Below are 19,608 nucleotides of genomic sequence, written 5' to 3' on the forward strand. Positions count from 1 at the left end.
CTTTTGTCAAATGAAGAGTAGCATTTCCGTGCAATCATGCTTTTCCCTCCAGAAATTCAAATTAACCCTTAGGGAAAACTCTGAGTTTCTAGGGAATGGGATAATTTTAAGGGCATTTGCAGGACCCCATCAGGACAGAGTCATGGAGAGGAATGAGATATTTCTGCAAGAGACTCTCAATTCTGGTTTGGTATTTTCAGCCTTACCATTGGCTTTTTGCTGTGTCAAGCTGTTTAGGTTCACAGCTGAAAGCATTTCAGTGAAGAGATGCTTGGGAGGAAAGATGTATGAAAATCAACAAGTTTGGTGCTAAGAACATGAGACACACACATAACAGGATTGACCCAGAAATTCTCTAGGCTCAAACTTTGTGAAGGGTGAGAAGGCTGGGCTTGGGGTCGGAGGGAGATAAAGGCAAATGGAAAAGTGGAAATCTGTTCTATAAACTTTCCAGTTTATGGCACATGAACATGGGTATTATTGAATTTGTTAGGGGAATGTGCAGTTATTGGATAAAATTATCAATTTTCATTATAAAGCATAGGCTTTCATAGGAAAGTTTACGAGTGGAGATGCACGGAAGAGTTCTGCTTTTTGGGAGCACAGGGCTCAGGGCGAGCAACTTTCCTCTGGGCTTTGGCTCTCATTTATGCAACAGCTACACTGCAGTGCAGTGATGAGGAAAGAACTGACTGGTGGACGTCATGAAATGTTCTGTCTTTAATGCCACCCTATACTGTTTCTTGCACTGTAAAGCTGGAAGAATGATCTGGCCAAAGCTAATTATGGTTTCTGACACTGCTGTCTTGTCCCTTTGGAAAGCCATCACTGAACATGTTAATTTTTACCATTTCCTGGGGAGGTGGGATGACCCTGGTATTCCGTGGTTATTTCTCCTAATCACATTTTAGCAAATGACTCACTTTAAAGAGGGTGTCTCTGAGTAGTCATCTTTTTTGAAAGAGCACTCATTGGATTCAAAAAATAATTAATTGCTTGGGGCTTAAATGATCTGCGTGCCAAGCCTTTAATGTGACATTGGTTGGAGTACCATCTATTAAACTGATGGCTTCTTGCCCAAATAATACTTGTCTAGTGCCAGTCATTTTATAGTTTCTTTAATTATGTTATTTGAAAAGTGAATGTGTGAAGGGTTGCAGGCATATCCCAGAAAAGAAGATGAGGATAAATCATGTCACGCGTATATTCTGAAAAGAACTGGCAGCAGCTGAACTACTTCCATGCATGAAAGTGAAGGCAGGAATAAACTGGGATGATTTCTTTTGGAGGGACGAGTAAACGAAGTAACTCCCCAGAGCCGAGTGGTCAAAGTGAAATGCAGGAGCAGCAGAGAGGTCTGCTTTGCAATGTCCTTTTGAGCGTACCTAAACTTCAGACTTCTTATGTGGCCTTCCAAATAAGTCTTAGTCTTTGATTTTGCTCATTTCAAAATTTTAGCATATTCCTGTCATCTGAAAACAGCATTTACAATGGCGCTATCTGCTCCTCTCTTATTGCCAAAGACTTACAAATTCCCTTTCTGATTTAACACTGTGCTCTCCTCCTGCTGCTCCCTGCTGTAAGGTCTCAACGTCCCCCACCGCCGCGTTACGCTGTGTGAATTTGTTTGGCAGACTTCTCCCTCAAAACAGCGGTGTGCGTGTGTGTATGTATAAAAGGCGAGGCTTCAGCAGCTGGGGGGTTGCAAGCACCTCCGTGAGGAGAGGTATGGGCTGCCCCTGCCAGACACAGCCAGTTCCAGCCAGTTCTAGCCAGTTCCAGCTGGTTCCAGCCACTTCCAGCCAGTTCCGGACAGTTCTAGGCAGTTCCAGTGGGCTCCAGTCTGCTCCAATGGCCCCACATGACACAGCTGGGCCTGTCAGCCAAGGGAGTGCTGCCTTTCTAATAAGGCTTCTGGATAAAGGACAGACCTGGTCATTTAATTTCATTTTCAGTGTTATATTCCTGGTTGTTAGAAGCTTCGCTTTAGATCTTGGACAAGCTGCTTGCCTCCTGTTTCTCATGTTGCCTCTCCGTGAAGCAGGGAGTTGTGACACCTCACACCGTCATTAGCCTTCAGGGTAAGGGGAAAACTCCACCGAAGAGCAATTTTCTGCCTGCCTGTGGTTCTGTGGAAGTGTATGTGTGCTCTCCAGCTTCAGAGTCATTTTTCATGGAAAATGACTCCAATACTTTGCAGAGAAAGGCTACAGAAGTGCAGAGTTATTAACACAGGAATGTGAAATGTGAGCTGATGCTACAGCTCAGCTGATCAACGTGTCTTTTTTTTCAGTATCATCCCTTGCCATCTCAGATGTCTATCTGATGGTGAAAGTTTTGTGTTTTACTGTGACATACTTACTTTTTCTCTCTTTGATGAAATGTTAAGAAAAGAATAAGGAATTGTCTCCAGAACAGATTAGGAAATCTGAGGATTATATTGTCTAATGTCTGATATTTTATCTATTATCCCATTTTTGCATTAATAAATGTGCATTGCGTCCTCAAAGCTTATTTGTTCTTCCCTTCTGTCTTTTTTCTCTAGAAATATCGTTACCAAGATGAGGATGCTCCACATGATCATACTTTGCCTCGATTAACCCATGAAGTGAGAGGCCCAGAGCTTGTTCATGTGTCAGAGAAGAACTTGTCTCAAATAGAGAATGTCCATGGATATGTCTTACAGTCGCACATTTCTCCTTTGAAGGTAGGATCGATATTCACTGTAGCTTTGGTCCTCAAATATGAGAAAACATGTAGCATTAAACACTTAGGAAACCAATTTTGTCGTACAAACAGACTGCTTTTTGAAAGGTATCATTGCAGGTTGATTGTCCAGTGATGGGTTTTTAAGGCTCAATGTAGTGTAACAGGTGATAGTTTGGTTGGCAAAGCTTTGTGTTGAGATGTGTTGAGCTTTTTGCTTTGAGTGAGATTTTTGCTTGAGCAAAAAACATTCCTGGCAAACGAGCCTTTTTTTCTGTACATTGAGAAAGGAATAATGCGGGTTCTCGGCCTCAATATTGCGGTGATTTTGGAATGGCAGACTTCCCTTCCTGATTGTCCTTGTTCAGAAAACGAAAAAAATACTGTAATACTGTAAATGTAGCCATCTGATGGAATCCTACTTTCTGCACCACTCAAAAAGCTATATCAAAGTCATAAGTTATGCCTGAAAAGGGAGCTCATTTGCCACTATTCAGATCCTTACTACTCAAGCACTTGCTGTTTTCTGTGGGTTTTGTTGCAATTCAGAGTGATGCAGAGACATCTCTCTATTAACTAATGCAAGTATTTATAAAACATAGAAGGCATTCCTGTATGCGCGTTTGGTGTCCTCTGATATATCTTGCTGGGCAAAAAATGTTTATCTTCATGATGAACCTTTATATTAACTGGAAATAAATCCATTCCTGAAAATTACATCTGCTCTTTAATAAGACTGCAATAGTTTGAAGATATTCCTAAAACTTCTCTGATGAAAGGAGCATAGATGGAGTGATGAGCATGATGGTATTCCTATTTTATTTTCTACTAGGCCTGGGAAGGGGAAAAAAATAACATTTTTTACAAGAGGTTGTGATGTTCTGGGTAATGGTTTTATTCCAGCAACGAACTAAGCAGCAAACAAGGCAGATGGGCTTTGCTCCTGGTGCTCAAAGCCTGTGAAATGGGCATCCCTTGTCTAGCAGAGTGATTACAATGCGGTTACAAGTGAAAGGAAGTGTTTATTATTAAAGACTGATGCAAATGCAGCTGGTATTCATTGAGCTTTCATGGAATAACCACGTGAATTAGTCTTTGTCCTCTGCTGTTATTGCCCTGTGTTAAGTTTGTATGTCATTACTCTTTTCATATTTTAGCAGCTTTCTGGGTTGCTTACCTAATTTCTACTGCAGAAGCCAACAGTATCAAGCAGTGATATATCTTCCAATACTGAAGCAGATCAATTTAGTTATTTGGAAGGGATTAACTCCAGTGGCCTCTGTGTATCCTCAGGGGACAATTACAGACAAAGCAGTTTCTTTCCTGGAAGGGAAATATCCCTTCTTCTCTAGGGTTTCTTGAGTATTAAGACTACAGTGATGCTTCTCATTCATTTTCTTGGTTTTGGGACATTCGTGAAAGTCAAAAATAGATATTTTTCTTCACAGATGAAGACTTTCAAGTAAGGCTGTGTGATCCAAGCTGATAATGTAGCAATGATGACAAAAAGCTTACTATGAAGTGAGGTGAAGGATGTCCCCAGATATCTACAGTTGCCTTGAAACAGTTCCTAGTCTAGTTTGCTCTTGTGACAGAAGAAAATTGTTTTCTGCTGCTGTTTTCTGAAATGATGGGAGGAGATATGCCATATAGTATTTCCTCTTGGAAATCAGTGTCTTCTGCAAGGTCTCTCCTCAGCCAGAGGATTTCTGTCTTTCACTCTGTCTCTTTCTCTTCTTTTCTTCAGATTTAAAGTGTCTCATGTCTGCCACTTAATACAGTCTCATGCCTGCCACTTAAACTAAATTTAGTAATTTGTTTCTTCAGATGGCTTTGAAGTTCCTGCTTGCTTTCTCCCGCAGTCTGTGTCCTGTGTTTTAACCTTCAGTAGAGAATTAGCTCAGGAGGCTGGAGTAAACCTTCTGCTAAAGCTCATGGCACTGTGTTACCCTTCCTATACGAAATACCTGCTTTGGATTCACTTCTGTTTCTGCGAATTGAATGAAATTCCTGTTCAGAAGTTTTTGTCACGATGATTTCCACATAGTTGAGAAACAGCATTCCAAACTCTTCAAAATCCAGTCAGAACTGGTTGTTGTCTTGAAATACAGACTTTCTATCCCATAGTCTGATATCATTAAGTATTCTGGTCTTTTCTCAGAAGTGTTATATAAACATGGCTGCACTGAATAATGGCTAAATCTGAGGCATACTGCCCCTCAACCCATTGCGTGCCTTCCTAAGGAAATGTAAAATGCTGTATTTTAAAGATTGGCTGGTGTGCTGTTTTTGGCTGGGATAGAGTTAATTTTCTTCATAGTAGCTGATATGAGGCTATGGTTTGGATTTGTGCTGGAAACAGTGTTGATAAGTCAGCGATGTTTTCATTACTGCTGAGCAGTGCTTGCGCAGAGCCAAGGCCTTTTCTGCTCCTCACATCACCCCACCAGCGAGTGGGCTGGGGGTGCACAAGGAGTTGGGAGGGGACACAGCCGGGACAGCTGACCCCGACTGACTGATGTCCCATACTGTATGACACCACCCTCAGCATATAAAGCTGGGGAAGAAGATGGAAGGGGGGGATGTTTGGAGTGATGGTGTTTGTCTTCCCGAATAACTGTCATGTTATGTGATGGAGCCCTGCTTTCCTGGAGATGGCTGGACACCTGCCTGCCGACGGGAAGTGGTGAATGGATTCCTTGTTTTGCTTTGCTTGTGTGTGCAGCTTTTGCTTTACCTGTTAAACTGTCTTTATCTCAGCACAGGCATTTTCTCACTTTTACTCTTCTGATTCTCTCCCCCATCCCGCTGCGGTGGGGGAGTGAGCAAGCAGCTGTGTGTGGCTTAGTTGCTGGCTGGGGTTAAACCATGACAGTTGGATAAGTTGCCTTGCGTGAGAGGTGGAGCAGCTGGAAGCCTGCTCTGAGGATATTTAACAAATGCTGGGGTCCAAATACAGCCTGTCAGCTTCTTCGGAGTGAAAAGATACTGGCAATTGCAGTGGGATAAAGCTGTCAGGAAACTCCACCGAGAGCTGTTTGCACTGGAAAGATTGACTCGTTCTGCCCCAGTTTTCTGAATACAGGTCAGAGCATTTGGTGCAAAGGGAAAGCGTGTAAATGAAAGTCACGAGTTTACTTGTACCAAGAGAGGAATCACATTGCCTCCTGTGTGACACTAGAACTGTCTGTCTGACCAGTCACCCAGCCGGCAAGCATGTTGCATGAGGGTGGGCTGGCTGTCTGACTGAGTGGGGTTAAGCCACTGCCTGACTTTGCATTTCATTGCCTGAACTTCACAGTGGGGTCTGCAGCACCAGGGTGCACCTCTCAGAATTTTCGAAGCAGTCTTTTGTGTTAGTGGCTGCAAAATGCCCTGATGACAGGATGATTTGCACAATTTTTTTAATGTTTGAAATAGTATCATAAAAGAAAAATGTTTGAGCATAAAAATAATCTAGTTAAGATGCTTTGGAATCAAAGTATTGTCCCAAGGCCAAGCCGCATATCCATCTTAATCACATCACTTTTCCGAAGTGGCTTGGGTTTGGCAGAGGAAAGAGTTGTTTGTTTCCATACGTTTGTGTTCATTTAGAAAAAATCTGCAAAGATCATACAATCAGAAAACTACCCTTCAGGGTGGCCAGTTCCAGCTCCCATAACTGACCAGTACCCGCAGCCATCTCTGGAAGCCATAGGTGTTACAGTTTGTCAGTACAGGCAGACTCCTTGCTACAATCACCCTGCCTGTGCTCCCAAGATTCCAGTGAAAAAAAATCTCAGTTTACATCCATAAGCCAGCTTGATAGCTTCAGCACAGACTTGCATCATTACAGTTACAAGTTTTGTGGATGGTTGAAGTTCAGGCAGAGAACCTATGGGCCTGTCTATACACCTGTGCACATCTCCAGGTAAAACATTCCAGGGATTCTTGAAAGACTTTCTAACACTCAGGATGGAAGAATTCAGCCCATCTTTTTTAACACATGTGTGATTCAAAGTGCTTGATATGGTCCACGTTGCACAGAACAGATGCATCTTAAATTTGATATCAAGTTGCTGGGTTTCAAACTGTTAAAGAACTTCACTGTAATTTCATATTCCAGTTTATGTAGTTTGATGTAGACCAGGAATATCCTAGTGGGGCTTGTCATTATTGATTGCTTCAGAAGTGTTTTTGGATACCAAATACAAAAAGAGTTATCTTTCATGATATTACATTAGTTTTGTATGCTGAATAATCAGAAATCTGGGTCTTAGACATTCTGAAAATTTTTTGAGACCCCCACATGCCGATTATGATAAATACTGGTTAGGAATGTGAATGGATTTTATAATATTGATGTTAGACATGTCTTGTTACCTTTCAGGGTCTAAAATCTAATGTGCACTACCTCCCTTTACAGAAGATAATAATGGCCAAGAACAGTTGTGCTGAAAACTAGACCTCTTTTCACTGTGATTTTTACTTTTGTAACTGACAGATTTTTTTCATTGACTGCTTTTCTACTGTCCCATAGCATTTCCTGTACACTCAATTCAGTTCTGGAAAATTCTTAATTTTAGAAAGCTGCAAACTTCTGTTAAAGGTTGATCTACTTATTAATGTGGAGAAGATAAAATTTACAACAGCTTCAGCAACTTTGAATATTAAACACTGAAGATGTAAAGGAAGTTTTCAGCTGCAGGGCTATATTAACATTTGGGAAAATGCTAACGTTCGAGAAGTTTTGTAAAAGAGAGAGATAGCATATTAAGATGATAAATGTTCTTTGCAACTTATGGAGGTGATGAAATTGTGTTTTATTAATCTGCTACAGGAAAAAGTATGTAATGTAATGAAAAGATATTCTAAAATAATTTTCTTGCGCTTTCCCCCGTTTGACACTAGATGGTGCAGTCAGATCAGGATCCTTTGATGTGCGGCTATAAAGATGCAGTGACATGCTATGGAGGTTTTACTTACACGGCTCAGAAAGCGCTAACTCAGTAAAATGCCTTGTTAGAAATTAGGTGCTTTCTGAATCCCTGGAGTGTTGGGAAATCTGAACGCAACAGAATCGTACCTGAAATTCAGATATGCAAGTTCTGTCTCTAAATTAAATGTGCCTTTCTTTCCCTTCCTCCTAGGAATAGAGCTAATCCATTCATTAACTGAATGATAACTCTGGCTTCTAAATGAACCTTATTAGTACTATTGTGATGTTAGATTTCTTTTTGGTTTAAGTATATTCCACTTCCTTTAAACAAGCTTGAAAGTAAAAGTCCATGTAAGGATCTTGCATCTCCTTGCTTGCCTGAACATTTTCAATATCAGACTATTCCAAATATCTCCTATTCCTAATTTAATGCAAGGTTTGAGTGTAAGCAGTAATGGAAGTTGTGCAAAAACAAGTAGCCAGATAAATTATTGTTATTACCTTAGCCTAAGATATTTATAAACAAGGAAGTTCAGAAAGTTCTTTAGTTGCCTCCTCTTTCCTGACCTCACATTTTAAAGGCAAGGAGCCGCTCTGGATATTCCTCCTTTTCTTTCTGTCCCAGGGTACCGTCCTTCAGTACAGCAGGATTGCTGACAGCTCACAGAAAGTCAAGACTGACAGAATGACTTTCCAGCGGAGAGAGGGAAAAACCATCTCCACATGGAGCAAATGGGCAATTCATTTGCTCGGCAGTCCCCAAAGTTAAGCTTATACATGTGTTGACGTTTGTGCAAATTGCTTTTCAGACAAATGGGATTTGCTTCTTCCATCACCGTAGCACATTGATTCCATTTGTTCTTTTTCCTTGATGACGATAAAAAGCCCTGTCTTATCCATTGCTTGAGATTCCCTGCATCTAGTGGGGAAAGATGTTTTGTTTCTTCTCCAAGCCTGATCCCTCTCTTTCCCAAATCCCACCTTCTGTTGAGGTTATAGAGAGACCTTTGCACATCTATCATTCATCTTTTTATCCACCTGGGTGCAGGAAGGTCATTCCTGTGAAGGCTCCTGGAATCTGGCATGCCCCCTTTCCCGTCTTTAATGAACCAGTTTAGCTGTCATCTCTGAAGCCTTCCTTGGCCAAGCCTGAGTCAGACCTCACTACAGTTGTTGCCGTGCTTCTCTGATTAATTAACAAGGATGGAGAGAGAGGCTCTGAGGATGAGCCTGGATGATCAATTAATCTGTGAAAAATGTCTTAGCCTGAGCTTCCTGGAAACTGTCATAACGAGTAATTTTTTTGTGTCTAAAAATGTAGATTAGGTAAGAGCTATATATTTCATGAGTTAACATTGACTTCAACAAAAATCGAGTTCTAAAGACAATTTGGAAAAATAAGGTCAAAACATTCTACACAGCTTTTTTTCAGGTGCAGCAGTTCCATTTCTCAATTCAAGCGGTTTTGGGACTATCTTTTTGCTATTGAATTCTGTATAAAATCCTAAGTCATGCACTGGTTACAGGTACTGTGGAAACAGCAAACTCCAAGACTCTCATGATGTTACAGTGGATTATGTGAGACATAGATTACCTCAAGATGTTGCTGTATAGAGCAGCAAAACAACATTAGAAAATACATTCAACAGGCCTTTGTAACCATTTTAAATGAGCAATTCCAAGAAAGTCCTCTGCTCGTGTAATTGTAAATATCACTAGCTACCAGATGTACACAGGAAAAGCTGGTTGCTGCAGCTTTCAGCATTACTGTGCCTGACATTCCTGCATAAATATAGTTCCTAGTGCTTTTGAGGGGATCATCTAACTGTGATAACAAACCCCATTTATTTTTCCAGAGATGCTGAACATCCTTAATTCCTGTTACTGGGGAAGAACCCTGTGTTAAAGGTCAGGTTCAGATAGGGAAGAGAAGATAAGGCTGAATTTGTTTTAATTTCTGTTGTTCAGGTGTGACAGACAGTGGAGGCTGTTTCATAGCACAGGCTGTTCTTCCAGAGCAAAGATGTCGCATCTCAGAGGCTCTTAAGAGCTGTGGAGGACTGTGAGAGGCTGATGCTTTGTTACATGTCAGGAACACAAGTCTGAAGTTTTCTCTTGCAGCTACAAAATTAATTGGGGTTATATAGAGGACATATTAATGTATGCATGGCTATATTAACAAGCCATCTAAAATTTAATCTTGCATCCTTCTCTTTGCTTACACTGACTATATTTCATAAGTATAGCTAATCTGCATGAAGCATTTTTTAGCCCCAGGGTGGCTCAGCCCAGTAGCAATGATCTTATAATAATACTTTTGATCTCTGCCCTGGTAGCTTCCCAGCTTTTGTGTTTTCGGATTGTTTGGTTTTGGTTCATTTTGTCTTTTTTTTTCCCCCCTCTCCTTTTTGATATGCAGTTATTGGCAAAGCCCCATACTGCAGTCTGTATCCGTTAGTGAATTCCACTGAATATTCAGTAGGTTGCTTCATTAAGATACAACACTTGTTACATGTTTAATCACATACTGCTTTTCTCTTATCTCTTACTGTAACAGCAGATAAGCATATATCATAGATCTGTATCTGTGATCTATGTTTTTTAATATAAAAATGCAATCGGATTAAGAAGAGACAAAGGAAACACCCGAATGTGCCTATGCTTGTTCTTGCTCTTAGAGAAGTGGCAAAAGTAGCTCTGCATTTTTATTGTATTTCATTATGTTTCAATGCGAAATAAGCAGCTTATAAGTCAATATTCTGAAGAATGTTTTGTGGCTCAGTTTCATGTGGCCAGGAATGTCTTCCGTTTTTTGCAGTCCTTGTCTTAATCTAAAGAAAGTCCTAAAATGGTGCAAAATTTAAACGTTACAGTGAATAGTTACTAATGAAGAATAGGTTCTGGTTTTTGTCATCATAGCTAAGTCCATTGTTTTGTGTGCTTGACTTTTTTGCCTTGGATTTCTGATTGATGGCTTTCCACATGATTTATGTTGTTGCAGACAGTATCTTGTTATCTTTCTAGCTTCTGAGAGAATTAAAAAGAAATCAAATAAAATTGCTTCTGTCAGTGGGTGATTTAATTGGAGAAATCTCAGCAACTTAAGGTAAACCTCCGGCACTGCAATCCTTTATTTTGTGGCAAAATAAATGATGGCCTCTGACGGACACAAGCAAAGCAAATTCTGACAGTATCTAGAAGCCCATTATATGTTGTTGGATTCGCCTGAAGAATAAAGGAAGGAATTTTCAAAGGAATTTGAAAATATTTTCAGGCTATGGACACTGTTTACTTTATATAGGCCTCCTAGGTATTGAAAGTCTTTTCAAATGTTAATCTGAATTGCAGTTTCAGGAGACTCTCTGTTCTTGATCTACTGGGTGCTTTATACTTTAGTATTAATCAGCTGGTTTATCTTTCATTCTTTCCAGATAGTAGATTTCTCCTTAAGGATAGTCTTGCTCCTCAATTATATTTTTTTTTTTAAAAAGTCCGATATATTGCAAATATTTCTGGCCATGTCTCTCACTTATAATCAAGAAAACAAGAGATTCCAGGAATCACTTTTTCTCCTTGTCTTTCTGTAATGCTTTGCACAGTACTAGCTACTCCTTGCTTCCCTGTAATTGATTGAGCTGTTTTTTCCTTGATGTATTTGCCATATGAAATACTCCTAGCATATAAAATAAGCAGAGAGAGATGCACTATTATGAAGGTGGGTTTTTTCCCAGCTGAAATAAATGAGATAGATCAAATAAATCCATGGAATTACTACTAGATGCTACAAGCGTAAGATTTGTATGTTCTCTCAGTTCCTTTCTTCCAGTCTAGAAGTACAAGTATATCGATATATTTGTGAAGCATCTGTAATGATGTTTGCCCCCTTTCCAAAGTGTTTTGTGACCTACTGATGAAAAGTGCAATAAGGTATCTTGGCGTTATTAGTCAGACCTTAACAGGAGGGATTTTTCTCAGAGATGTCAGACAGGTTTAACACCAGTTGTTTCCCTGAGCTCAGTAGCTGAAATGCCCTTCTGTCAGACTTCAGCTCTACTGACACGTGGGAATGTACTCTACATTTTAAATGAAGCATTAAACAGCCATAATACCTTTTCACTGAGGAATATCCTGATAATTCACTCACTCTCTAGAAGATCTATGCTTTTATAGATCCAATAATGTGACACACCAAAAACGTTCTGGCTTTCGTCAGGTGTAAAAGAAAGTATAGCCTCCAGGATGAAGAAGCCTCCAGGATGAAGAGGACAGAATCTGTTTAGTCAGACCTTATGGAAGAATATCTTGGCAGCCTGACTTTGTTTCCAAGTGCTTCCTTTTTAAACTCTTCTTGTGGCTCATTTCATCTTGCTGTAATGTACTTTTGTGGACTATGGACCCCTGGGGAAAAAAAAAAAAACAAAACACAAACAACAACAGAATTTTGACATTTAAAAGAAAATAAAGATCTTTATGAGCTGGCTATGATTTTTATACTCTTTTCAAGAATCTAGTCTAAATAAGAGGTTTAGAGTATTATTATGCAACATCTTGGTATCAATAGCTAATTGAGACTTCTCAGAAAGATTTTTAAATGGAAAATACTTCTTGCCGTTTGGATCCCTTCAACATATCTATTTCAGCAGATCTTGTTACTTGCTTTCTAATAATCTTTTAAAGTTAATATTGCTACTGAAGCTGATGCAATTGGGGAAAATGTCAAAAAATAGTCAGCAGGCTTGATGACTCAGGTGACTTTTTTAAGATCTGCACTGTTTACTAACTCGATTTCCCACAGAACTTCTCGCTATCTTTTCCATTCCTATGCTATTGTTTTTCTTTGCCGTAGCTAGTGTACCTTCGTCTTGTTACTTTTTCTGAATCCTGAATTACCTTCAGGATCCCGTGTGATCTACTCTAGGTGGTCCTGCTCTGGCAGGGTGGTTGGACTAGATGGTCTTTCGAGGTCCCTTCCAACCCCTGACATTCTGTGTGATTCTGTGATCCATTCCTGTATCTGTCCTTTGGGTGTTTCCTCCTTACTTTTCTTTTATATCCACTCTTACACCTACACACAGGTCTTGTTAATACTGCGAGCCAACCATGAAGTAGAAGTTTGAAGCAGGTGGCTGTTAACGTGTAATGATTGATGCCCTCATTGTCCAAGACAATTGTGCTCTTATTGATCATTTTACTTTTTGGCTGCTTTGCCAAGATAGGAGACATGGTTCTCCCTGTTTCGCCTTTGTCGTACATGGTCTCTATGAATAGTATGTGTTATTTTTCTTACTGCTGGAAGGTGGATTTTCTTCCCCCCAAGCAAAGCAATATGAAATACAGTTGAATGTTACCAAGTCTAGAGGATCACAGATGCCCACTGAAATGGCAGCACTCTGGCCAGCTTTTATTCTACTAAGACTTACAGAAACTGTGAGCCACAGTAGATGCAACTGTTTTTTGCCACTGACAGACTCAAGCACACTGAACTGCATCTGTTATCTTCCAGATGTGAACAGAACGTGCCTTTTACATACCTAAGAGCTAGAGCTAGAAGTTAGCTTTTTAGGTTAAAGTCTGTTGTGCAGAAAATTACTGCATTGTCAAAGAAAATGTACATTGTTGATTTTTTCAAAGTCTCCCGTCCACTACAGTTGTAATAAACATCTGCCTGGATTGCTGCATTGGATTTAATCAGCCCTTAGTGGTTGGCGTTTGTGCTTCCAGATGAAAAATTCATTAAACCTGATAATCGACTTAATAAAATTATTATAATTGATAATATGACATTGGAAAGTCTGAAAAGAGTAATGGTGTTTTCAACAAATAAAGAAATTTCTGCTTTGAAGTCAGTGTCATAAATTGTGTCTTTGATCAAGTAGGTGAGCAAATGCCAAGCAGGGAAATAGAATTTTCAGTGATAGTACATAGCATATGAGTATAAAGGCTTATATTCATTACTGGGAATTGGCTGAAATAGCTCAAAGTTAACAACTTAACACTCTAGGAGAGTTAACATCTTCAACCAACTTCTAAAGACCACACTTGCATATGATTTCACATTCAAATTGCTGCTTTTTCCTCTTCAGCAGTCGTTAGGCAGTCAGTTTCCTTTACTATTTTGCAAGGAATCTGCAAACAGAGCAGATCCGAACTGAATTAGAGGTTTCAGCTGAAACTGGGTTATTTTCCTGATTATTATGTTCATAATTTTACTTCTTTTCTGAAAAGGTATTATTTTTTTTCAGTATCTTGGAGATTTGATATTTACTTAAGGCAAATGGGAATGAGTACAGTAAAGTGCAGACAAGGGTGTTTCTGCATCTCTTATGCTTTGCTAATAGCTGTAATGTCAGAGAATGTCTGAAAAACTGGCTCAGGCAATCTCAGTTAAAATCCCAAGACAGGTTTCCATTTCTGAAAGTGCTATTTACCTACAGTCTGCTAAAGATACTGGGATTAGTGAATTTTAATCCTGTTTCTATTTTGGAGTGTAAACTAGGCTACAAGGACTACTAACACTTGTACCTCAAAGGCTAATAAACCAATAGAGCTGCATATCTAGAGAAGGGCAACAATCAACCAGACAGAGCATCACGTCAATATTTATGTTTCTATACAGCAGACAAGTGTTGAGCAAAGCAGTAGAGCATAAGTTTGCAAGCCTATTATTACTATTAAAAAAGTGAAGTGTTGGGATTCCTTTGGAAAACTGAATTTACTTCCTCCATTCTCCTTCAGCACTTCACACACTGGGAATTTCCACTTTTATATGCCTTTGGAGGACTGTGCATGTCTGTGCTTGGGGGCATGTCTTCCTCATTTACAGTGTAGCTGCAGAGGAGTACAATAGATGTTTCCCAGTACAAATTTATCTTTCAGACCAGAATGACTTAGAGACTCTACATACTCAGCTGGACTATAGAGCCATTGGAAATGTACGTCTATGGCTTCCCATAACTTCTCATATAACTGACTTATCACCACACCTTTTCTTCTCATATTTTCCTGCTGAAGTGAAATGACTCAGCAGCTGAGTTCCTATGCCAGGTTGTTATCTCAGACCAGGGGGGATCTGAGCCAGTTTGGAGCTACAGTGGGGAAGTGAAACAGCCTGAGGATTATGCAATCCAGGCTTTGTCCTATTGTTCTTTTCCTGTCTTGCTCTCACTGAAAGTTTCTTTATTTCTTGCTTCCAGTACAAGATTTTTGTAGCAAAATATATTTTACAGTTAGTTGAGTGTGAGGAACTGTGAGAATGAGGGTTGACAGTCAGTGGCTGAAGTGCGTGTAGGTATATGCAGCCGGGGGGAAAGAGGCATAAACTGTTAAAATGATAAGGGAGATATTTGAAAACATTTCAGAGCCTACATTTTGCTACCTGACAGCCTGATTTGACTTTGCAATTCTTTAACTGCTCACATCCAGATCATTTGTATGTCTGCAATGTTATTTAAACATATTTCTTTTGACAGTGTGGTAATATTAGGGGTGAATAGACCTCAGTATCTGCCACAAACCTGGTATCACAGCATGCACAGAAATCATCTCACCTTTTCTGGTTTTTAACTCAGTGATAGTTGTCTTAATACAGATAATTCTGGCAACTGGAACCCAGGTTTTACTCAAGATATTCAATTAAGCTGAAATTGCTTGTAATGTAGTACCGTAATTGTAGCAGAGGCATCATTGAAAGATGGTAAGTAGGTGAGGTACTAATTAAATTCTTCTGAACTTCAGTAATTTAATATTCAAAGGAGGCTGAGCCCATATAGTAGCTGCTCATTGCATTGCCACTGGGGATTACAGAGGAAGAAAACTTAACAAAAATAGCAGCCTCTAAATGATTTTTGCTGGACTTGTCTGACTGAAATTTGGGGTTTGTTAGTATTGCTCCACCATTCTAGATACAAACACAGTGGGTCACATCCGTCTGTGGGTGAACTCTCTGCAGACTTTAGTGAGATCATGTGTGGGTGGATAAGTACAAAATTTTCCCAAACACTGCTAAACCCGTGGATGATGGTTGTGTTTATATATAATCTTGAAAAGCCGTATTCTTTTATATTCAGGCTTTTGGGAAAAGTAGGTTTCAGCCTAATTTAAGCAGGAATACAGCTCCCTTTGATTTTCAAAGGACTGTAAGCCACAAACTCTTTTAAATTCTTTTTGAGAATCTCAGCTGATAATAAAATGAGAGGTGTGGGAGAGAATGAATTCATCTGTTCTTGAAGTTACCCTCCTGTAGCACAGCTCAGATTGTCTTATCTTTGCTACATCAAGATTATTGACCAGGTTATTAGTGCAGTCCTTCCAGGCCCCTGAATACATCAAAGCAAATATTCCACTGCCCTTCTCATTATAGCTATCAGTAATGATCTAAGCAAGACTGGTCTGGAGATTCCTCCCTAGATGCATATTCTTTCCAAGTCTCCTAATTCAATCTGAATGATGATGATGATAATTTAGGTTATAGTATTACCCAGGGGCTATGATCGTAGTGCAGGGTTCCATTGTCCTAAGCACTATACTGTCAAGGAAAAGCTTAAATGTTGTGGTATCACGGAGTTGCCCCGGCTAAAATCAATACAACTGAGGAGAAATTAATAGGAATCTTTGTGTGTATTCAAATTTTATCTATTAATCTATCTACTATAATCAAATTATGCCTACTTTTTAACTATTATGTAATTTCTTTCTAATTTCTTTAGCTGAAGATGTTCACATCTTGAGGCTGAATTATAGACCAGTGCTATCTTATTACATTTATTGGCTTTTTCCCATTAGTACTGCACTGATGCTTTGCATCTCACTGAGTGAGAAACACATGGACAAATATACACATTTTAGAAAAAAAACCTAAACCCTGGTGTTAATTGAAAATGGTTCTGAGAACAGAGTCCCCTTTTAACTGAAGAGACCTAAACAGTAAGAATCTGCCACGACTGCCCAATGTAGAAATTAACCCCCTAACTAACATAACCACCACTTACTTAATGTGTTAATTAATTAACGTCCTTGATTTAATTCTCCACGTGTTGAACTGAGTTGATGAGTGTTACTGTACTTTCAATTAGATGGGTTTTTCAACATCATTTTCATCATAATGGTTAGTATAAATGACTTTTCTTAATTATGGCAGGGTTAATGCTTCATTAAGAGGCTTGAGATGTAGCGTAACAATGTTTGGAACATCCTTGTGAGGACCCTTTGTTCACGGGGACAGTCATCTCCACCTCTCTTCTCACAAACTCTGTTGATGTTTGTTGGCCTACTAAGTGTTATATTGAAGACCTACGTAAGGTAGATGGTCTAATACAAATTCTCCATAATTTTATTTATTAGAGCATTATAGTTATTATTTAGTAATTGGTTTAGTGTTCTGACACTCTCTGCCTTCTGTAAGCGCTGGTGGAGGGCATCATGGTGTACTGTAATTCTATTCCCTGGCAATGTCTTGAGGGCTGCAGTGGCATTTGAACCTGTGCTAAGATCTTATTAAAAAGAAATAAGTTAACACTTTGCTATATAAAACCAAAAATCATTACTTTACAGAATGTTAAAATGCAGAATTTGCAAAAAGTCCTTATACTCTGAAAACAATTTCTCTTCCCCCAGAATTGCCTGTTTGCTTGGGTAGGGAGTATCTTTCCTGGCTTCATTTTCCATGTAAGATGTGTGAGCTCCTAAACGACTGTTTTGACGTCTGCTTGATTGTGAGGAAGGAGAAGAGTCACTTGCTGAGGGCCACAGTGGCTACCCAGGCAGCTGTGTCTTGTGGGGTAGCAATCATAGGATCATAGGATCATAGAATCATAGAATACCAGGTTGGAAGGGACATCAAGGATCACCTAGTCCAACCTTTCAAGGTAAAAGTATAGTTTAAATGATATGGCCCTGCACCCTGTCAAACTGAGTCTTAAAACTGTCCAGTGTAGGGGAATCCACCACTTCCCTTGGGAGATTATTCCCATGTCTAATTGTCCCCACGGTGAGAAACCTTCTTCTGTAGTCCAGTCGGAATCTCCCCAGGATTAACTTGTATCCGTTACCCCTTGTCTTTTCTATGTGACTCCTCGTAAAAAGGGAGTCTCCATCTTCTTGGTAGCCACCCTTTATGTACTGGTACATGGTAATGAGGTCTCCCCTAGGCCTTCTCATCTCAAGGCTGAACAAACCCAGTTTTCTCAGCCATTCTTCATATGGCAGGTCTTCCAGTCCTCTGATCATCCTCGTGGCCCTTCTCTGGACCCTTTCCAGCTTGTCCATATCTTTTTTGTATAGCAGGGACAAAAACTGAACACAGTACTCAAGGTGTGGTCTGACCAGCGCTGAGTAGAGCAGGATAATGAGCATTTGAGGAAAAATTAAAAAGATGGAGAAGATAGGAAATAATATTTTTCATGTTTTTAGTCCCACCCCCATCCCCAACTTAGCCTTTCTATGCCCTGCATCGACCCCGCAGCTCACATTTCACAATCTTCTTGCAAATATTACACCAGAAGTAAAGATGAGGAAACTGCTGGGGGCATTGGACAATGGTGGTTTGCATTGCTGACACTGCTAAAAGGACTAATTATTGTAGGTGCAGTGCCAGACCATGTTGACCCTGTGTATTCATGTTGTATTTCATCCAGTGTCATCTATTCTTCACAAGTGTTAAAGGCATAAAGTGGGAATCTACCATCCACTTGTCCTCATTTTCTTTACTTAGCCTTGGACTTTCAGTGTCAGCAGCTCTTTTGCAGATCTGGGAGGGTTTCAGGGGTCCAAACCACTCTCTTCAGAGCTCTCAGGACTGTGGATGTGCATCAGGGACAAAACCTGGTCCTAGAAGCAAAGAACTGTATCCGCTTGGTACAGTCTGTTTCCCAGAGATACAAGTAAATTTGCACTTGGTGTAATTCAACTCTCGAGTTTTAAGAGTTGGTGGTATCATGTATTTGCAAAAGAAAAAGGTAGACAAAACCAGATCTCTCTCACAGGTAGTATTAACTATATAGAATAAGATGGCTGATGGGTAGTTAATAAAAGTGTGCTGTAGTACAGCTGTTCTTTTCAGAAAACTGGATGGCAGCAAATGTTTATCTGTCTTTTAAGAAACTCTAGAGATGATCTTAGGAATTACACATCAGAAAACCTGTGCCAGACACTTTTAATGAGGTAAATGTGATGGGACTGGAACTAGGAATATCTTCTGTAAAGGAAAATCAGGTTTCTTTTAACTTGAATCTCTGATAGTATCACTAACTTAGTAATAAGTGGAAAAAAGACTGAAGACATTTATTTGTACTTACTAAATAGCTTTGACAAAGTCCCATCACTCTACTGCTAAGGAAAGAAAATATTTCTGAAAATAACATACTATGGAAGATTAGAATCTAAGTAATCAAAACAGTTGAGAAAAATGAATGGACTATTTGCAACATGGGAAAAGGGAATCTAAGGTTATTCCAAGACAACCTGGACCAAAGGAATTTAATCACGTTTTCAAATCTGTCCTAGAGTGGGCTACAGAAATACAAATATTGTAATAATTTATGAGGTAAACAGCTAGACAGGCACAAGCCAATTTGCAGATGGCATACAATTAATCTGGACAGTAAAACCAAGACAAATCTGTAAGGCATTTCAGATGGATTAAACACATCTGGAAGAATAGGCAGATGAAAAAATGTGATGTTGAAAAATATACATATCTACAATGGAAAGGGAAATATAAATTACCCATACATAATTAACTGAAGGATTTAGAGATGGCTTATAGCTTTGTGGACAAATCTTTAAGTACAGTAGTGACTGAATTCACTAAGCAAAATGTTCAGAAATTAAAGGCAAAAATCTAGAACTGAAATATTGAAAACGTTCTCATGCCATAAAAAGTTTTATAACATATAGCTTTTATAAACGGAAAAAGAACAAAAGGAAATACACAGATTGAAAACGGAAAAGAAAAAAAAAAAATCTTGTTTTCCAAACGAAATACTGTA

General features: G+C 39.4%; 1 protein-coding gene across 5 annotated transcripts in view; it reads left to right on the top strand.

The window, feature by feature from the left end:
• Nucleotides 1-19,608, top strand: part of DLG2 (discs large MAGUK scaffold protein 2) — a 1,022,965-nt gene that overhangs the window by 451,355 nt on the left and 552,002 nt on the right. For all 5 annotated transcript variants that reach the window (XM_086481686.1, XM_086481690.1, XM_086481691.1 and 2 more), the window contains one exon: nucleotides 2,546-2,707. In XM_086481686.1, coding sequence (XP_086337812.1) covers nucleotides 2,546-2,707 — 162 coding nt within the window. The remainder of the gene's footprint in view (nucleotides 1-2,545; nucleotides 2,708-19,608) is intronic.

This window comes from Leptosomus discolor, chromosome 1 (assembly GCF_034619465.1).
Source record: "Leptosomus discolor isolate bLepDis1 chromosome 1, bLepDis1.hap2, whole genome shotgun sequence".
Lineage (NCBI taxonomy): Eukaryota > Metazoa > Chordata > Aves > Leptosomiformes > Leptosomidae > Leptosomus > Leptosomus discolor.